Genomic DNA, 21,293 nt, shown 5'->3' with positions numbered 1-21,293 from the left:
GAAAATTTCCTCTTAAGCCCCCCCGAAAAGATGATCTCTTCACATTTAGTACCCCTCCCACCAATGATATACTTCCTACGCGCACAAAAGCCATAAAACTCGCCAATAGGGCCCCTATAATTACAAGGTCCAGGCAACTAGATCCCCAGTTTCAAGCTCAAGACCAGCAGTGAGTGTGTTAGTTTCAACAGTGCTCCTGATGGTGAGCCTATTATTTTCTACTTTAATTATTTTTTTTGTTCCAGCTTTTTATTTCCTCGGTAAAATTCCAAGGAGTAGGCAGATTGAGGTCTTGGTATCAACCAAGGAAAAGGGGAAATTCGTTGCATAGAGTAGGCAGATTGATACCACGGAATCGGATCACTTCTTACCAATGAATAAATAAACATCCTATCTCCACTCTTCTCTTGATAATGGCTTCAAAGTGGGAGCCGAAACGTCGAGAATTTTTAAAATTCCAATGCGGCTTAACTTAGTTCTTTTGTTCATATATATATATATATATATATATATATACATATAAATATATAAGCGATATATTATTGGGAACGTGGCAATGAAACACCAAAGTGGACTACTTACTATATTTTCCGAGCTTTCGAATACTTATGTATTCATCATCTGGGAAATAATTTCTTGTATACTTTTTCTTTTGGTTCAGTCTCAAACTCAACCAAAACTATTTTTCATTTTTTATTCCCGGTGTCTCAACATAAACATTGAGGAACAATAAATTCCAGTTTGCCCCTCGTATTTGAATTCAAACGTGATCGCTTCCGCAATCATCTCGCAGTTTTTATAAATACTGCGTGAGTATATATCGCCAAAAAAAGTTGATGATGCCTTTCGGCATTTTACTAATTTTATATGTAACTGTTCTTATGTGGAAGTAAGCTAAAGATTCCACACGATCTGAAACATTTCATCTTGTAGATCTTTAACGTATTGGTGGTGTAATGTAAATGTGATTTTTCATTATATGAAAATTAAATAACAAAGAAGTAGTGCTTGTGATATAAAATGATGTGAGTAATATTCATTTTCTATAATTAAAGGGCTTGTTTGATCCGAAAACGTGATATGATATACTGCGATGAAAGTAAATATATTTTTCAGCAAAGTCAAGTTCTGTGTATTGCTTTTCTCGCAATTATTGACATCCACAACAGCCTTCGATAATCATGAAGATCAAACTAAAAACATTTCAATCGATTCTCATGAATTTGAATTTAATAAAAAGCATATAAATACAAAACGAAAGGTTACAATAAATGAACAAAATATTGATGAAGCTATTAAATATGGTTTTGATGTAACTGAATATCTAATAACAGTCAAAGAGCCTCTTTGGTATAAAATGGGTGAGTATACAATTAAACCTATTCACTTATTTTGCAAATTAAAAGTATAAAAGTGAATATTTACGAGAAAAATTTACGAAAATTGTACTGTCGTTTTTATTTTATTACCTTTTGTAATTCTGAAAACAAATATTTTATCTGTAATTGTGACTCACTTTCAGTACTCTAAAATACTACGGGAAATGTTCTAGAAAGACACCGTGCAACCGATGATTGTGTAGTAGTGTTGGGATTTATTTACCTCTTCAATTTCATTTTGCGACTAAATCTACATGTAACGTTTTTTCTTTTTCTTTGCTGTTAACACTTCTCGCACAAACTCTATTATGGTTCGTCAATGGTTACCAACATCTACCATGCGGTTTTGTAGATACTCCGCTTCCATTTTACCCTCATTTTGGCCACTTAAAAAGTTGTACATTCTCAAGACCTGTGCAGTACACTCAATCAAGATCTTATTATATCCTTATACGGTATCGATAGGCGTTGAATTATTCGTGTCGAGTAGTGACGTAGGAGCTATAATACTCATCCAAAATACTCAAAGTTTTGTCTTACTCGCACCACAGCGTCACTGAGTGAGTGGGTCATCTCGCTTTCACGTTTCAGCGCATCCTCCTTCGTTTACCAATATTTCCAGCTTTTTTTCGTAACGCAACAGATCGATTGGGATCGTTACCGCTTCGGATACTGTATGGTATGCAAATACACGTTGTATTTTGAGAATTTTTTTTCATATTTTCACTACATACTCATGATTTAGTTTGAGATTCTTATGAGCGTCAGCCAATGGTTCTTTCGATGTTTGCGATTGTTTGCAGAACGGATAATCTACTCCGAAATATCAGTTTCACGAGATATTTTAAAGATCCTCGTCTTTCTACTTGCCCTGAGTACGCAAAGGTTCTGAGAACCATCCTGTGATATAAGAACCACACGTTTTGTTCAATTCAATATTATGTTCTTCTAGCCATGTGTTAATTTCTGAATATGGGTTAGACGAATTTAGAAAATTATCACATAATTTAAAATGCTCAGCATATATTCAAAATAATTCAATTTGCATATTGCGAGTTTGGTTTATGTCGAAGTTCGATATTTTATTTAATATTTATACTAATATTAATAAATGAGAAAGTTGCATCTGTTGTATGAAATGCTTATAAATAGCTGTTTAATTATACTAATCACAATCAAAAATATTATTTCAATAAACTAATTCGTGAAAGTCGAAAAGATTTAACTCTTTGATGAAGGTTTATTGTGATGTATAATGTTTTAGTAATAGAATATTTTTTTGTTAATATTCACGTATGCATTATTGAGATTTTTCTTCTTCTTCTTCTTTCTTTAATGTAAGCAAAATGCTTGTTTTTCCTCGTATTCTTTGCCGTTTAATTATTAGAGAGTTTGTCGCTCTATCTCTTGTGGGACTTCCAACGCTTCGGCGCCATAAGACCGACTTGACTCCTGCTATTTTGACCATTCTGCCGTCATCGCTTTTCTCTCTGGTAAAAAGTGTTTTTCCAACGATCCTGCGCACTATTTCCATTTCGGTGTTTCTAATATTTCCTTTGTGTTCGATGTGTCTGGTCTGATATTTTTTTAATTAAAATATCTATTTTTTCACCTGATTTTAATGTGATATCGAAAAATCGAAGTTCGAACACAAAGAAATCCATAAAGGAACATGGTTAGCACCAAACAGGATCTTTTTATTATTATAAAAAAAAGAGCCGCGTCAACCATGAAAGGTTATTCGCGGCGGGACAATGTGAGTAAAGTCTTAATCTAAGTTTACAAAAACAATTAAGCACTACATTAATTTGTACAGGCTAGTCAATTTTAGAAACTTAATAATTTTATCACTGTACAATAGGTACTCATAGATTAACTTGGTGTGTCCTATTCTCATGCGATGCTGTATCACTTGATGCCGTCATCGATGTGATATTTTCCTTTTTGGTAGTAGATTTGGGTTGATATGTTGAAGTTTATTGTAAAAATGTGGAACGTTTCACGATTTTGCGTGTCATCCTTGCGCAGGGGCCATGCTGATCTTCTCTGTATCGTTCCAATTTTAGTATATGTACTGCCGAAACAAGTACCCAAACCTAATCAAATTGATCATTTATTAATAGAAAAACTATTACTAAAAATGTGGACAGAAGAAGAACTGGAGAGGGCCTTAGCAGAATTGCAGAGCTATAATATTAATGAAGAATGGAAACATTTAGAGGAAACCAGAAAGAAGACGGCAAGTAAAATAATACCACAGAAAATAAAGCAGGAGCCAAACAGAAAATGTTACAGACCGGAAAAGATAAAGAATGTATAGAGAGAAAAGAAGAACAATAAAGAAGATATGCAGAGCAGAGGGAGAGAAGGAACGGAGAGCAGAATTGAAGACAGTTTTCTAGAAAAAGAAATGAAGAATTTCTATAAAGAAATAAAATACAGTAAAAGGCAAGCCGAGCAGAACACTATGTATACAAAAAATAAGAAAGAGGAAATAATAATAGATGAGACCTAAATGATTCAAAGTTAGAAAGAGCGTTTCAAAGAAACATTAAACGCAGAAAACGAAGGTGGACAATGTGAGGAGCAACCAATATCGAAAATATATTGCCACGAACCAAGGAGGAAATTCTAGACGGTAAGTTCCCGGGAGAGGACCAAATTTAATCAAGTATGGTGCAACTGCACTGAAGATGAGAATATATCAAATAATAAGCAGTATATGGGAATAAGAGACAATACGAGAAGCGTGAAAAATGGCAATAATGGTACCAATACACAAAAAAGTAGAAAGAAATGAATGCAGAAACTACAGACGCACATCTACAGTGACTTCAGAGCGTTATGTGCAGTTTCTAGAAGACTTCTTCGTGCCTGAACTGCAAAAATTTGATAGTTATTACCTAAGAACATGGTTCCAGTAGGACGGAGTAACTTCACACACGTCCAATAGATCTCTGTCATGAGTTCATGAAATTTTTTCTGGCAAATTGATCTATAGTTGGCCTCCACGCTGTTATTCGACGACCGTAGAAATTCTACAGTATTTGCAATATTCGTGACTTAAATTATGTACCAGGAGCCTGACTTGTCTATTCGGAAGCGTGGTGTTGATTATAACGTTCATAGATCAACATTATTTCATATTTTATAAAAAGATTTGGGACTGCGCCCTTACAAAAGGCAGTTTGTATAAGAATTCAAGACTCAGGATACTGGTCAGAAGCTCATTTTTATCTTAATGAACACATCAAAAAACTACTGGAGTGCAACCAATCTAAAACAAGAACATCAGAAACCCCAACATCCACCTAAAGTGACCATATGGACAGCGATATCAGTACGAGGACCCTTACTTTTCTGAAGATAAAGTCTAGATGTCCCGATATATTTTATACCGCCCGGAATCCAAGGTACTACGTCATTAGCGCCGATTGTGTAGGAGAGCAGCTGGACTGATTAACAAAATGCTACTGGGTAGAGTGACGACAAAGACTTGATTGTAAAAATAAAGCAGGGGTTTCTTCGTGATTCTTTAGACAACTTGCCCCAAGTAGATTCTCTTGCAATATTTCTTTTGAACCTTTGTCGATTCATGCTTCGAAATTCTGACAAAATAAACGAATAATACGTCACAAAGCGATAGGATGGTAAAACAAAACAACGTGATGTTGCTGCTGTAGCTTGGCGGGCTAAACTCGATCGGCGCTGGTGACGTAGGCAAACGATTAACGTGTTACAAGAAGAAAGGAAGATGGGGTAACAATATTCCACTTTTACATAATATATGTTCCGGGTGTGCCTAATCATTTGAACATATAAACCCGATATCGTTTTCAGACCGATTGTCAATACTGTCAATTGAAAAGATAATCTATTTGTAATAAATGTAGATAAAAACTTCCATTAAACATCTTTTTGTGATCAGAAATCGAAATATTACCAAGTTTTGTTAGTTTTATGACAGCGTTGCATGAATAGCAAACCGAAATAGAATAAAGTTATAAGATCACGATTAATACATATTTCTAGGATTAGTATTAGATAAGAGTCATCCTGCTAGTAAAGTAGCAGAGTTTGGGAGACCGAATGAGAAGGCTTTGAAATTATCACATTTCGGCATGGCTGCATTGGAAACAACTAAAAAAATTATCGATAAGTGAGTATCAAACTACTATCATACTCAAACGTCAATTATCAGTTTATAACATTTTTAATGAAATAAAATTTCTCTTCGACGTTCCGTCTAATGAACGATTTTGTTCACTGCTGTAATTGAACTACTCTTATGGAAATTTTAACATACGCGTCGAATACTTTTCAGTCTTCCGGAAAATATGAGCCGTGAAATTGCTAGCTTTCCTCTTTCGTTTAAATCCAAAATTTTAGTTGACGATTGTCCTTTAAATCAAAAGCCGAGATGTCCCATATCATCTAGAAAATATAGAACATTCGACGGTTCATGTAATAACATTTTAAATCCATGGAGAGGCTCATCTATGTTACCAATGCAACGATTTTTACCCCCAATCTACGAAGATGGTAAGTTTTTTTATTAAAAAATACACATATGCTCATTATTATCAACAAACTACACCCTTTTATTTTTTATATGGTATATACTTCGAGGGTTGCTACTTAAGTTTTGACAAATAGAGAAATAAAAACCAATATTTATAATTGGATGTGGCTCCATTGTTTTTCAAAATATTCTTCATCAAGATCTATACAATTTTGCATGCGTTTGAACCAATTATCGAAGCATTTTTTCTATTTCGTTTGAGGTACCTCCAAAACATGTAATTTGAACAAATAAACAGCTTCTCCAGGTGTAGAAAATCGCAATTTATTTTCGATCTGAGGAAATAAGAAGACATCATTGGGTGCCAAACAAGATCAGTAAGTGAATTTGTTTTAAAATCGATGTTTTGACTGTTTAATACATTTTATTTGAAATAATGTGTGAGAGCTCACATTGTCATGGTGAACCTAGGTCTTCTGCAATTAGTTTTCCTTCGTCTTGAAAGACTCGGTCGGTTGGTGTTTAGTGTCGGTGATCTTACATACTTTTTTTGAGGCAATTCTTTGCACCAATCGATACGAGTTTTTGATGAATTGAAATGACCTTTATAGTATTCTGTAGCGAAGTGCGACAATGATTGAATTCAGCAAACCAGCAAGACATGGTAACTCGAGAGGGTGTTTCATCACCAAAAGTCGAGTCGACTTGATCTGCACCCTGATGTTGATTTTATTCAATAATCGCACGACAATTTTCCTGATTTAATCCCATATTTTTGACCTAGATAAATGTTTCAAGCATCTGTGAGCAACTCAAACGATGTCAAACTTCTTGTTGGACATGTCAGATTTGACAAATTCACATCAGGGTTGCCATATCTCAAAATTTTAATAGCAGCCCTCGAGTTATTGAATATTCACATCCCTCAAATTATTTTCTTGTTTATCTTCTAATTGTTAAGGTATTCAGAGTGTTAGAAGATCTGTACTAGGAACAAGACTTGCGTCAGCTAGAGAAATAAGTTCCAAAATTCATAAGGATAAAAACCAAGAACATAATTTGCTTACTTTAATGTTCATGCAGTGGGGACAATTTATTGATCATGACGTAACTTCCGTCGTCAAATCTAGAGGTTTTAACGGCTCAGTCCCTAGATGCTGCAATAGTGATGGAAGAAAATTGTTACCTAAGGAACTTTCAGTTAGTTTCATTAATAATTTTATGCACGACGTTTTCTTAACACCAATTTTTCAGCATCCTTCATGTTTACCTATAGAAATTCCCGAGAATGATTGGTTCTTTAGTAAATTTGATATTAGTTGTATGGAATTTCTGAGAAGCGCTCCTTCTACAAGAATAAACTGTGATTTGGGATGGAGAGAACAAATTAATCAAGCTACTTCTTTTATAGACGCGTCGACAATTTATGGTAATGATCTTGAAACAGCGGATTCTATAAGAACATTTAGGCGCGGTAATTTTTCCTCAAATTAACGCGGAAACGAATTCACTGTGGCATTTTTTTATGTTTTAGGTAAGATTTTTTATGGTAGACCTCTTGGAGATCGACCACTACAACCACCTGACCCCCCAGGAGGTGAATTGTGCAATGCTGGGGCATTAACAACTGATTGCTTTGAAACAGGAGACACTAGAGTAATAGAGCAACCTGGTTTAACGGCAATACATACAGTTTGGATTAGATATCATAATAAAATAGCTACTCAATTGTCTCGAATGAATCCCCATTGGACAGATGAAAAGGTATACTGAATTATAATATTTACGAATAATTAATTATTTTATTTCAAGGTATATCAAGAAACAAGAAGGATTGTTTATTCTCTCATTCAACATATTACTTATAAAGAATTTCTTCCTGTATTATTGGGACGAGAAGTAATACAACTTTTTGACTTAGATTTGATCAGTAGAGGATATTATGTTGATTACAATCCCAAAATAGATCCTATGGTAGCTAATGCTTTTAGTACAGCAGCTTATAGATTTGGACACAGTATGGTACAAAATTCTTATGTAAGATTTGATGGGCAGCATCGTCCTATTTTCAACAGTAAGTGTCGAAATCATATTTATATTCTTTCCCGCGAGAAGATTCACAATATTTAGAATTTGAAGATTAAACTTTTTCATTGTATTTATATTTTAGTCAATTGACAACTTCTCTATTGGAACACAATTATGAAACGTTTTTTAATCCGCATTTGATTAGTTCCTATGTATTAATTCCTTCTTGTCTTCTTGATTTGTTTCTCTATTGATATAGCTTTTTTGGATTTCTCCAGCTGGTATAGAACTTTTCTGATGATTTTATATACATATATTCCTCCTGATACTTCTATGAATTACAAATGCGTTATTATTTTAATATTCTTCCATTGGTAATAATAAACTATAAATCCTGATATCGAGAGTACAAGGTTTTGGTTTTGGAGATATCAAGGTTGATTTCCGACGAAATTCTCAATCATTATCATACCAACAACTCACCCTCTATAATTTCAGTTATTGTGAATTTACAGATGTATCTCTTCACGACGAGTTTACAAACTTTGAAAATATCTGGAGTTTTGGTTCGGTCGACAGGACATTATTAGGTTTCTGTAATCAACCATCTCAACGTAGAGACGAATTTATCTGTGATGAATTATCTAATCATCTGTTTCAATCGAATGATATGCCTTTCGGTTTGGATTTAGCTGCAATTAATATTCAAAGAGGTCGAGATCATGGAATCCCACCTTATACGTCATGGAGAGAACCTTGCGGACTAACACCAGTACGAACATGGGATGATTTAAATAAGGTAATTAGAGATACTTGCTTATATCGTTATATTCAGATTTATAGTTGTTATCTGGCTTTTATCGATGAAGAATATCTCCAATCGAGAGTCTAAATTTTGGCATAATCGATACAACATGATCGATTTTCGTGAAGAAGAATGCCACCATTTGCTTTTTAATTAAAAGATTTTTGGCTTATTTGAAGCCAAATCATCATGGATTCATCGTTTTTACCATGGATGTATGACATCAACTTACAAAAGTTGATGACAGATTTGAAATAGAATTTCATTATTTGATTTTGATTAAAGAGAATTAACACATTTTCGTAATGACAGTTTCTTAAGCTTGGAGTATATTTTATACATATAAATCTGAAACAAACAATTGTGATAAAAATCATATTGAACATCCATACATAAACTACGAGTACTTAACATAATTCAAAGAATTGGAATGTAACAAATACGAATATTATTTTTTCAAATTAGATTTTCAGTTTGGAGACAGTAAATAAATTTAGAAGTGTCTATAGTCACGTGGACGACATTGACCTTTTCAGTGCTGGATTGGCTGAAAAACCTGTCAAGGGTGCAGTGGTTGGACCCACGTTTGCTTGTATTATCGCACAACAATTTGTTAATTTGAGAAAAGGAGATCGGTAAGTTGATATATTCTTATTTTCAGTATTTTTTCCTGCAAATGCTTTCTTTTATTGCAACAGTCTACAAACAGAATTGCGAAGCAGAAAAAAAGTTATATTCATAGCTTATCTGAATTTAAAATTTCAAAAAAACGATTCACACCGATCTTAGGAAGGTACAAATAGACATCGTTTCGACAAGAGAAGTTCTCCTAAAATTCTATCTTGAGTTCGTTCTTTGAAAAAACTGAGCACTCAAGCTCACGTAGCAGAGAACCCAAATACCTGTGGAGCTACATTGAAGCTACTCACGCTTAAAGTTGCTGTGCCAATGTAGGCAACGTTAAACCAATAGTTTATGATGATACCAGATCACTTCAAATAATCTATAGTAAAATTGAAAGATCATAGTACTGCGATCCAGATCATTCAACTCGGATATATCATTCCTTTCAATGCTTCTTCTTTCAGGTTTCAGGTTTTTCTTTCGCGTTTTGCGATTCTCTTGTTTCAACTATACCATATTAACACCTTGTCCAGTTCAATGTTTTTAACTACGTAGATGGAGGCTCAAATTTTTTTATCATAACAATCAGTGATTTTTTAAGAGGTATAGAATTGTATTTTGGAAAAATTTGGAAAAATTGATGAGATCTTTATTGTAATCGATAGTACGATCAGTATAATTTAATGTTCGAAGATGATTTCAAGTAAATATTGACTGCGGCTCCGCTTTAGATAGCCCATGCGCAAGGTCCATTTCAAGAATAAATGCTTCAATATCGCCTTCCAGTGCGTCAATAGTTGCTAGTTTATCCCTGTAGATATTAGCCTTAACATAGACCCACAAGAAATAGTCCAAAGGTGTTAAATCACACGATCTAGGCGGCCAATTGACGGACCCCAAACGTGAGACGAACTGTTCACCGAAGACAGCTCTCAATTTGGCCATTGTTTCGCGTGCCGTGTGGCATGTTGCACCGTCTTGTTGAAACCACATGTCAGGCATGTCCAATTTTTCCATTTGGGCAAAAAATCGTCAATAATTACACGGTAGCGGTCGCCATTCACAGTAACGTTCCGGCTATCGTCGATTTTGAAGAAGTACGGCCCGATGATGCCACTGGCCCATAATCCACAGCAAACAGCGCCTTTTTCGGAATGCATTGGTAACTCTTGCAATGCTTCTGGATAGTCTTCACTCCAGATATGGCAATTTTGCTTCTCGATTTATCCATTCAATCAGAAATGAGCTTCGTCGCTGAACACAATTTTTCTATAAAAAAAAGGGGTCTACCTCCAGGTTTGCCAGCGCCCATTATCCAAACGTTAGATGTGTTGGGAGATCCTGTAGCTTTAATTCTTGCACCAGCCGTATTTTATAAGGTTTTACACCCAAATCTTTTCGCAAAATTTTCCACGTAGTGGAGTAACAGAGGCCCAATTGCTGCGAACGGTGGCGAATCGACATTCCATGGTCATCAATAACACTGGCGGATACAACCGTAGAATTTTCTACAGTCCTCACTGTAGTGGTTCAATATCCAATAGTGTAAACTGGGTTCCAAATTTAGTCGCAAGCTTCCGAACAGTTCCCTCAGTAGAAGGACCAAACTTCCCATATATTGGAAGAAGTGCGCGATGTACTCTCTTAACGAACATCAATTTTGATAGTAAAATTCACTAATTTTCGTTGTTCGATCGTAAGACGATTCATCATCAATTTATAGTCCAAACTGAACAAGGTTGACATTGACACAAGACACAATTCACGCGTTATCTGTCAAAAAAATCATTCGATCACTCGAGCACTTGAAAGTGTTTTTCCATGTTTTTCTTATCATGAGATCTACTGTATTGTGGTTGGTTTACTCACTTTTCACTTGTACAGCTCAGTTCATAGTTTTTTCAAGTAGTTCAGATTCAAAGCGACTTATCATATTCCATAGATAAATTTTTTGTTAATGCGGCTATTTCAGATTTTGGTACGAGAATGGTAACTTCGCTTCCTCTTTTACACCAGCTCAGTTACAGCAAATCAGGCGAGCAACCTTCTCCAGTGTACTATGTCAGACTTTAGACGAGGTAGAAACAATACAACCTTTCGTATTTTTGGCGGCCAACAGGGAAAAAAATAGCAGGCTCTCTTGTGAAGATCCTCTATTAAAAAATTTCGATCTGTTTCCATGGAAAGAAACTGACCCTAATAGAGAGGATATTAGGTCATTTTCAAGAGAAGGATCTTATAGCTTATCAGAAACGAGACGAAACACCATATTAAAAAATAGAAAGAAGGAAAAACCTTCTTCTACGATTACTACCAGTCATACTATTGTAATTCAAAATAGTGGAGATTCTTTGAAGACTAAAAAAACTGAAAAACCTCTACAAGTTAATATCAAGATTGAATATTATCCTCCTTCTAACCAGCTGAATACTAAAAAAGTGACAGCAGTTACTCCAGCAGGTAAATAGCTCATAGTTCCAAAATTCAATATCTTATGAAATTATAATTGATATTATTAGCTCAAATTTAGAAACGTGTCGACAATTGACCACTCTTTTATTAATTTAGCATCAATTTCTGATAAAAATATTTTCAGGGTTCTCCACAGTTTTATAGCCTATGTTGGTTCTTATAGCTACTATTTTATATAATATCTTCTGTATCAATCTATAATGGAGATTTATAATTGTAATAATTTGTTTAAATGGAATTTATACTATATTTTAATGTAGTATGGGTCTGATTATGCCGTTGAAGGGTGTCTACTGCAGAAGCCTGGAACCGAACTAGATCGTATTGAGCAAAGCTCGGTGACTCAATACTTGCGTTTAAAATAGTCGATCCTAATGCAAATTAATACAGATTTGATCGATAAAATCTGCAGTATCATATGTTATGAAACTATGTTGTAGTCAGTCATACATAGACATACACACACATGAATGAACTAAAATTAAGAATAAGGATTGGCAATAGTAAGTTTCACCACCAATGAGAGAAATCAAAATTCAAATTTCATCGGGGTCACGCTAAATGTATTTGAGGATGGTCAAGGAGAAGTAACTGTAAAAACTAATATTGAAGATATTTATTATACCAAAAGTATAAAGGATAACGCTGTAGCCCAATCAATGAAGACTTTAACAGTGACAGCAACTGCCGCACGTTACGTCGAACCTTTTTGCTTTTTCACTCTTATACAGCGATTAGTGAGAAACATATGTAGAGAAATTGTATATTATATAAAGTATCTTGTCTCATTGTAACAAATCAAAAATATTGTAATAGTTTTCTTAATTATTTAAACAAACTATCTCTTATCGTAGGGTGAATTTATACACACTGTCTCTTACTTACTTCCAATTATAAACTAGCTTTCGAATTTATGTTAGAACTGACTTTCTAGAATCCTGGATAGTAAAGAAACAAACGAATAAATAACAAAGCTTTCCTAGGAACTGATTAAAAGATAAAACGATATAAAGAAATCATCGCTATGATGAAAATATATAACAAACACCAAATGAACTCTGGGAACCGGCGTGCTCGTCAAATTTTAGAATTTTTAGTGTAACCGCACAGTTTTGGCTTCATGGTCTATTTCGTGGACGAGTGCGTAACAATATATTTTGAAAAAATTAAAGTTTTATTTAAAATTTCTAATTTTCGGATATTTTTTCAAATTGAACAAGTTTCGTTAAAAATATTGTTAAAATTAAAAAAGAAAAAAACAGTAAAATAGCCAGCAGTCATCTTGCAAAACGTGTTTAATCGATATTATTATAAAGGTAATAAATTTACACTTTTGTAAAATATTTCTTAAAGTTCATTTTCAAAATTTCAGCAAACAAAAATTTCAAAAAATCATTTACCTTGAGTCTTTCATCAACTTAACAAATCTAAAGTATACGTAAAGTTTTCGTGAATGTTAGCATTCTGAACCTTTGAGGGAGCCTGGGTAGGAGCTCCAGTGGAATCTTTAAGGAGTTTTGTAAAAATGTTGCTCTAGTGATATTATATCAAGAGGGGAAAATTCAGCTTTAGCCTAATTTTTTTGCCATCAAAGTTCTTTATTGACTGGGCTACTAGGAATAAGACATGGTAATAAGAGTGAAGAAGAAGCAAAAAACAATCAACACACTACAGGTAGGTAGGGGATTGGAATATGGAGATCAAAGTATTGAAAATAGCCTATGCAGATGATTTGTTACCAATCGCTGAAGATACAAGAGCTATGAATTGAAATTTAGGATCGACCAGAAGTACATGAAATATACTCAATTGTTACGAAGCTGGAACAGGAGAATAGCTAAAATATCTAGGACCAGAAATAATGCAAGAATTGAGGAGGATGAAATCAAGGCAAAAACAGAAGAAGCAAGAAGACTTTTTAGATGTATCAAAAATACCTTACTGGTTAAAAAAGAGATATCAATGTATATAAAAACATAAAACTTTATTCTAGAATAAATCTCATCTTTTAGTATTTTATTGATAATTGCAGTTCAACAATCCCACACTGTGCTCTAATATACTGGAGGTGAGGACGTTTTGTTTCAGATATTTACATACATATTGATTTTATTTTGGAATTCTTTGCCAATTAAGTTTTTGTAACAACGTTTCAGTTCTCGTTAAAGTTGTGTATTTTGGAGTTTTAAATATTATTCGTTGAGTGTTTAAGCTAGTTACTAGGATTCTATTAATTTGAAGATCATTAACTTTGAATGTACCTTAATTTTAATTGAACACACAATTTTTTTAACCAGGCACTTTTGCTTCTAATTACTTCGACCAGCAACCCATATCGTATCCAGTTTTTCTACAATTGCCACCAGTACAGAATGCGTACAACTATCCTTCTAATAAACCAAGTTTCTCACAAACCAAACCCATATTCACATCCGCTGGTTCCAGTAATAAAGTTAATTATGGGTCAGACAACTACAGACCTCTACAAATATATAATAAACCCAAGGACGAAGCTTACAATCATCCTGTAAATTACATACCTGGTGATGATTATGGTGATGAAGTAATATTTGAGGACACACCCTTCGTAACATCCAACAAACCTACAACATACAAACCAATAACGAATCATTTTTTATATAACGACGTCTACGTATCAAAGAAACCAATCAAAACTAGTTACGACGCCAATATTCATGAATATTTCCATAAAAATAAATATCAGAAAGTTGATTCTCCTGTGAAGATTTATTCCAAAGGCTACGTTCAGAAGGTAGATGCTAGTAATATCGACGAAAAATTAGATTTCAAAACGCGATTAGTGGATAAAACCAAACAAGAGAATAAAGATAAGAGGTTTGTCAAAATTTCATCTATAAAGTTACAATCTCAAGTCTCGGGTAATGTTGCGATAATAGATACTGCTTTCCAAAGAGAAGGAGAAATCGAAATAGCCGAAGGAAATGACAATGAGATGCGACTGGTGGAAATGGACGTGGCTCCTACTGAAAATGAGTAAGTAATTTTCATTATTATGATTTTCCCTATACTGAAACATTTATTGATAAATTGAGTCATTGTTTCTAAGATCAATAATCAGTTTTGATATTCATTATGTTGCCTCAAAAACATCTAATGGTTCATAATCGATGCCAGTATTGTTGGGCTCAGTAAAATTACAAAGGAACACATACCACTCACACCCTCTTGCGTTTGCTGCTTAGTAGATTAAATAAGATTTGTGGTGTTATGTATCTTCAGCAAAGGATTTACATCAAATTTTGAAATTAAAAAAACTTCGCATACGAATCGCTTTCGTTCTCGAAAATTTAGACTTCGACCAAGGAACTATCGATTGACACTCGTGCATTAATTGCAAGTCTTCATAATCTAAACAACATCAGGAATATCATTGCCGCCGAATTAAACATACCTAGACGTACCATGGACTACAACAAGAAAAAATATGCATCTACCGGGAGTTTTGGCGATTCACGTCGGCGTCGAAAACGTGATCGACGACTCACGGACTCAGAGATAGCATCTCAGATCAATGAATCTAGGTATTTGATTATTTTTAAAGTGAAAAGGTGATCGAGAGAATATGCGTTATCTATGGTTTGGGGAAATTTTGGAGGAAGGGCGACTGAAGACATGGTAAAAATTGAAGAAGAAAGAAGGTTCGTGGACGAGTTCGTAACAAGGTTTGGAAAAAATTTTTATTTAATACTCAAATTTTCGAATATCGTTTCAAATTAAACAAGGTCGATATCTAAAGTAAACATTTATTAAATAAGATTGAAGCCCATTCAATAACAAATAAAACAAAAAAATGCACGATCTTATCGGACTATTTTTAAGGGAGATATTCGAGTTTCGTGAATGTTAGCATTCTGAACCTTTGAGGGAGCTGGGGGAAGAGCTCCAGTGGGATCGTTGAGGATTTTTGTAAAAATGTTCCTGTAGTGATATTCTATCAACTAGGCAAAATCAGAAAGTAATGATTTGGTCGTCAGAATCGCCCGACCTCAACTCGATAGAGGTTTATCATTGCAGACACGTCGTCTGATAATTTTCATTGTATATTTTATTAATAAACTATACTGAATAGCATACAAATTTATTTTGCTGTAACATGATTATAACTCGAAAAAAAGTGCTCACATTTCCGTGTGACTGTAGCTCAATATAAGTTTAATTTGTGATCAGTGAAGTATCAGCCGTATGTTGACAAAAATGTATGTTTTCTAGCGATAATAACTGGTTGGTTTATAATGAAACCGAAGAAGTGATATCAATATTAGATGTACCAAATATGAATACTCAAACAGACAGTACAGAAGATCTACCTCAACCTATTGAACATTGGAGAAAAAGTAGATTGGAGTAATCGAACACAAATTAGGACGATTACAAATAATCAAAAATAAAATTATAAGAAATAAATTGGAAAAGATGAAAAATTGTTTTTTATTACCTCAACATAAAAATAGAAATCTTCCTTAAAATATTTGCGATTCAGATACGAAGTATAAACAATGAATTTAGTTTGGAAACTTTTTTTTTATTTATATCAATCCAATCAATAAATCAGGCGAGTTAGAGCGATGGACTAACTGTGTTTTCCCACCCATCATGAAAAAAGCTATTCATAAATCCTTTCTCAACCATGGAACCTCTATTTAACTATTCAATGCTGGGTTTTATAGAACAGAACTGTTTCTTATTTGTGGAGGGAAAACTGTAACAATACGGGGTATCGGTATTAAATAACGGGACTGATAGTACTGCAGAACAAGGGCGAGAGCACCAGTTGTTTCCGGAAATTTCTACTTACGAATGCAGTGCCTCTCGCTACTGTAAACAAATCATCATAACTATAGACTTCACATAAATTTGGGACCTTTTTTGTTTGTTTCGATGAAAAAATGTTAAGTATAACAATATATTAACGAATGGTAATAGGCTTCGAAGTAAAACATTGTAATACCTCATCTGAATTTTATTATTATTGACATATTTTTATTACGTGCACATGTTTTTGAGTAGTTTCAATCTTATTATGATGGTGGAGAGCACGTTTGTTATTAATTCTTTACCAAGTCCAAAACTATCGATATGATTGCATGTGTGATTACTGAAGCTACAGGATAAAGAATTTCGACATTTACAAAGTGATATCCCTCAACATGTTTTTAGCCACGTCCAGCATCTCAGTGTTTAACCGTCCACCTTCACAGGATGGTACTCTGCCTGTTTTCCAAGGTGTAATCTATATTAAAAGGTAGGCCTGTGGTTAAAGGATACCCTCCAATGGTTTTCTGGACCCAATAAAGTAGAGGGAAATGGAATGGTAGATAAAGACGTTAACCCTTCTATTGAATAGGTTACAAGACAATAAAATAACACCAGAAAAGGAAGTAGCGAAGAAAAAGGTAGAGGACGCAACCTCTCATTCACATTTTATCGAAGTGTGGAATATCACAGAGCTCCACAACATTACACCTGGGAGCGTAAAGGAAATGAAAATATTTGGCAGCTAGAACATCCAATCTCCTGAAATTTCTGAAATAACAAGAATTGATAGATCAGCTGAAAATACTGAGCAATATTTGGCAGCTAGAACATCCAACCTCCTGAAATTTCTGAAATAACAGGAATTGATAGATCAGCTGAAAATACTGAGCAATATTTGGAAGCTAGAACATCCAACCTCCTGAAATTTCTGAAATAACAGGAATTGATAGATCAGCTGAAAATACTGAGCAATATTTGGCAGCTAGAACATCCAACCTCCTGAAATTTCTGAAATAACAGGAATTGATAGATCAGCTGAAAATACTGAGCGATATTTGGCAGCTAGAACATCCAACCTCCTGAAATTTCTGAAATAACAGGAATTGATAGATCAGCTGAAAATACTGAGCGATATTTGGAAGCTAGAACATCCAACCTCCTGAAATTTCTGAAATAATAGGAATTGATAGATCAGCTGAAAATACTGAGCATCCCTGGGCTACAGCAAGAGAAGTGAACAAGAGCATTGATTCTTTACGCGGAAGTGTATGTACTTTGAACTATATCTAAATAGGTTTTGATCAGTATTTTATAAAATCATGCAGGACTACTGGTCTTTAATTAGAGACACTCCGGACTCCGAATATAGGAGACATGTGAAAGGATTTAAGAAAACATGTTTATGTGTTTTAAATCCACTCGATTTTAGAATTAATATTATATATCAAGTGCCCTATACTGATTGTGACGCTGACCACATAGGCCACAAAACATAAACTGCAATAACGAACCACGAAATAAAGAAAGAACATTAATTCAATTATAAAGATTCAAAAATTATTGGACCGGAATCTAATACACGAAAAAGAATTTGTTGAAATGGTTTACATACATAAGAGCGAAAAAGCTATAAATGATAAAAAAACTGAATAATTTAAGTAAAATTTATAGATCTATTGTGTGAATTTTAATACAACTACAAATAATTTGATTGATGACTGCTACAGATTTTTGAGTTGTGAAAATTAAGGAAAAATCAATTTTTCCTGCTAAAACAAATTTTTATTTTATTATATGATTACATAAATATATGAATACCCAAATTGTCAATGTCAAATTATATTTTGATAGAGACTGAAAGTAGTCGAAAAGTCAAATTTTTATCCGTCTCTCAAAAATTAAGAAAAAAACTAATTTTAAAACAAGACGATTTAGAAAAATATATAAAAGGTGCAAGAAATTTAAGGAAAACATGTTTTTTTATTGCTGATAATAAAACTGTAGTTTCATAAATACTTTATTTAAAACAATAAATCTTTTTCTCACAAAAAATGTGACGTGACGTGAAATTTTTTTATTAGAATCAAATAAACTTATCCACAAGAAAAAAGTTGATAATTTTTTTGTTGCCCAGTGGTAGATATAGACAACTATTGGAGTATCAAAAAAATATTTAGAAATTTGCACAAATTTCTGTTAAATTGGTACATGCGATGTCAATTATAATACAATTTCGTAACAATTTAAATATTGGGTGCCACACATCTGCTATATATCATGTCACATAAAAGTAACCGGTTGATTTAATGCACAATTGTCAGCAATGCCTTTTGGAAAACCAGTGATATGGCGAGAATCTACCAATCACATACGCAACTATTATTATTGCTTGACCAATATCATATGGTAAAATACGCGGAGATGTCCTCTGTAACATAAACAATCCCTCATTTGGAGGAAGTTCCTGTGAAACAGAATTTACAGCTCTTGTCAATTCTCAAGCACCGCATTTGATCAACTTAATGATCTCATAAGAGAATAAGATCGGAGAATAGAGTACAGTGGAGTATTTTCTGACGAAGCGAAGAGAAATATTCTTTAGGATATTTCTATTTTTAATAATTTTAAGAAATGTACGGTTACTTTAAATGTTACATTAATATTTTGTAAAATAAGGTTTAACGAAATTGTTTTATTGCGGTAGGCTTAGGCCTGGGTAGACACATGGTTGTCAACGTAGTCGGGATCCCAGGACGATGGGGGTATCATAAAATTAATAAGGAAAAGAGAAATGTGCAGCAGGCAGACTATTCGAGAATAGTTTTGAAAAAGACAGTCTTGCTTTGAGATTGAGATCGAACGGACGTGGTGATCGCGAATTCGTTATTTCCTAAGTCTCGGTCTGTCGCAAGATATTATTAATATTGTTTGTATTCTAAATTAAGTTAACCTTGTACGAGTTTATTTATTTATTCTCAATAATTGATCTTGTTGTAATCGCTACGATTAATTAATTGTATTAATAAAAATGAGTAAATCACAAGATACTGAATCACCAGCAGAAGCCCCTGCCTTCGTTACAATTAAACCATAAACCAATAAATTCCTATTCTCTAGTCTCATAGTTATTGTTACAAACTCCCTGGGGTTGGATATTCTTGTATTTACCTGTAGAATTTATCAACAGGGGTGCACCTGATGCATTTACTCCCCGTTGTTAGATGTGGTAACAAATACTATTGTGTATTACTTCTGTATCGGTTTGATATACCCATTATTCTCCACACACAAATAATATATTTGTACCTTGACTAAATTGGTACCTGGTTTCTAAGTAAATTGCGATGACAAGTGCGTTGTAAATTCTGTTTTGGGTATTTTGACGGTGCGTGACGTTTTCGTTGTTCGGTTGAGATAGCAAACGGTAGCTAAATTGTTGTGTTAAGATTAGGTACAGTTTTTGAAGGTCTTCGAAAACAATCTTTGTCCATTCTTGCACGGAAAATTTATTTCAATGTGACCAAATACAGAGCCGACGAATTTTTACAATTTTGAAATTTCTGTCACACAAAATTAGCGTCTGCAGAAAAGAATGAAATTAGGGTGTATCTTATATCAATTTGGAATAAAATTTTTGCTAACAATTTATTTTGAACAACAATTAAAAAATCGTGCGTTAGCACTCAGCACTTAGACCTTTTGATATGTTTATGCTTCTAAATGCTCTTGATTTTAGGTTTATTCTGTTGTAAAATTAGTTTTTTTTTTTAATAATTTGGTAAAAGTCACCCTATGACGATTATAATGAAACTCTATATATAGTCTATTGATAAATCGATTTACCGACTATCCGAAGAGGATAGAAACCCCTAAAGTCCCCCAGAAAACTGCCCCAGCTACCCTGGAAAAACCCCAAACTCCCTACGATCTTTTAAACGACACCAAAATCCTTATTGAAATCCTGGCAATTACCTTAATGAATGCCCACTTCTTGCTTGCTAGTAGTCGAAACGCTACAACGCCTCATTCCCCTCTTTTAGGGATACAACTGTATCGTCACTAGTGGCGCGAGCAAACGCATCCACTCCTCTTTTACCCAAAACCCTCCCACTACATCAGATAAAACCCTACCTCCCACACCCACCCTACACACTATTCGTCGATCGTCGGAGTTGCGGTTTCCCTGCAACCTAGTGAACCGGCAGGTGTAGCTGGTTGACCTCTTATAAATTTAAAATACAAAAATAATTTTAAAATCAAGAATTTAAAAAAAAATCCAAGCCGAGAGGAACAGTTTTTGCTTGCAAACTCTCTTTTCGACCAAAACTCCTAAATCTTCGCTTTTCCCACTTCCAGAAAATTTGGCAAAAACACCCCCGCAACCACCACAGCCCCGACCCTGCAGAGGATCAATTCCTATATCGGGACCTACAACAAACCCTTCTATTAAAATTTTCCTCATCCTACCAAATTATATCCAACGAATCTCTCTCTTTCTCTTGAGAACCGACCACATAACGTTGAGATTTCATATTCTTGGCTTTTTCGACACAATGAACTAGAATAATATTATTACTTACAGCTGCAACTTTTTTGATATCTTGCCATTCCATAAAAAGTTGATACTGGTTTTCATATCTTGACCTAGATTTTGCTGGTAACAAAT

General features: G+C 34.1%; 1 protein-coding gene and 1 non-coding gene across 2 annotated transcripts in view; one reads left to right on the top strand and one right to left on the bottom strand.

The window, feature by feature from the left end:
* Window positions 1-1,020: 1,020 nt before the first annotated feature.
* LOC130451146 (heme peroxidase 2-like) overlaps window positions 1,021-21,293 on the top strand; it is a 40,415-nt gene continuing 20,142 nt past the window's right edge. Inside the window, exons 1-13 of the mRNA XM_056789974.1 lie at window positions 1,021-1,025; window positions 1,117-1,361; window positions 5,412-5,538; window positions 5,704-5,921; window positions 6,863-7,101; window positions 7,156-7,375; window positions 7,436-7,665; window positions 7,714-7,975; window positions 8,445-8,728; window positions 9,200-9,369; window positions 11,331-11,818; window positions 14,128-14,845; window positions 16,082-16,216. Of these exons, the coding sequence (XP_056645952.1) occupies window positions 1,021-1,025; window positions 1,117-1,361; window positions 5,412-5,538; window positions 5,704-5,921; window positions 6,863-7,101; window positions 7,156-7,375; window positions 7,436-7,665; window positions 7,714-7,975; window positions 8,445-8,728; window positions 9,200-9,369; window positions 11,331-11,818; window positions 14,128-14,845; window positions 16,082-16,216 (3,341 nt within the window). The remainder of the gene's footprint in view (window positions 1,026-1,116; window positions 1,362-5,411; window positions 5,539-5,703; window positions 5,922-6,862; window positions 7,102-7,155; window positions 7,376-7,435; window positions 7,666-7,713; window positions 7,976-8,444; window positions 8,729-9,199; window positions 9,370-11,330; window positions 11,819-14,127; window positions 14,846-16,081; window positions 16,217-21,293) is intronic.
* On the bottom strand, window positions 3,363-3,469 carry LOC130452570 (U6 spliceosomal RNA). Its single transcript, XR_008910983.1, has one exon. It is a non-coding gene; the product is annotated as a U6 spliceosomal RNA (small nuclear RNA).

The sequence above is a fragment of the Diorhabda sublineata genome, chromosome 1 (assembly GCF_026230105.1).
Source record: "Diorhabda sublineata isolate icDioSubl1.1 chromosome 1, icDioSubl1.1, whole genome shotgun sequence".
In the NCBI taxonomy this organism is placed as follows: domain Eukaryota; kingdom Metazoa; phylum Arthropoda; class Insecta; order Coleoptera; family Chrysomelidae; genus Diorhabda; species Diorhabda sublineata.
The sequence above is the reverse complement of the archived record's forward strand: the minus strand, read 5'-3'. Positions and strand labels throughout refer to the sequence as shown.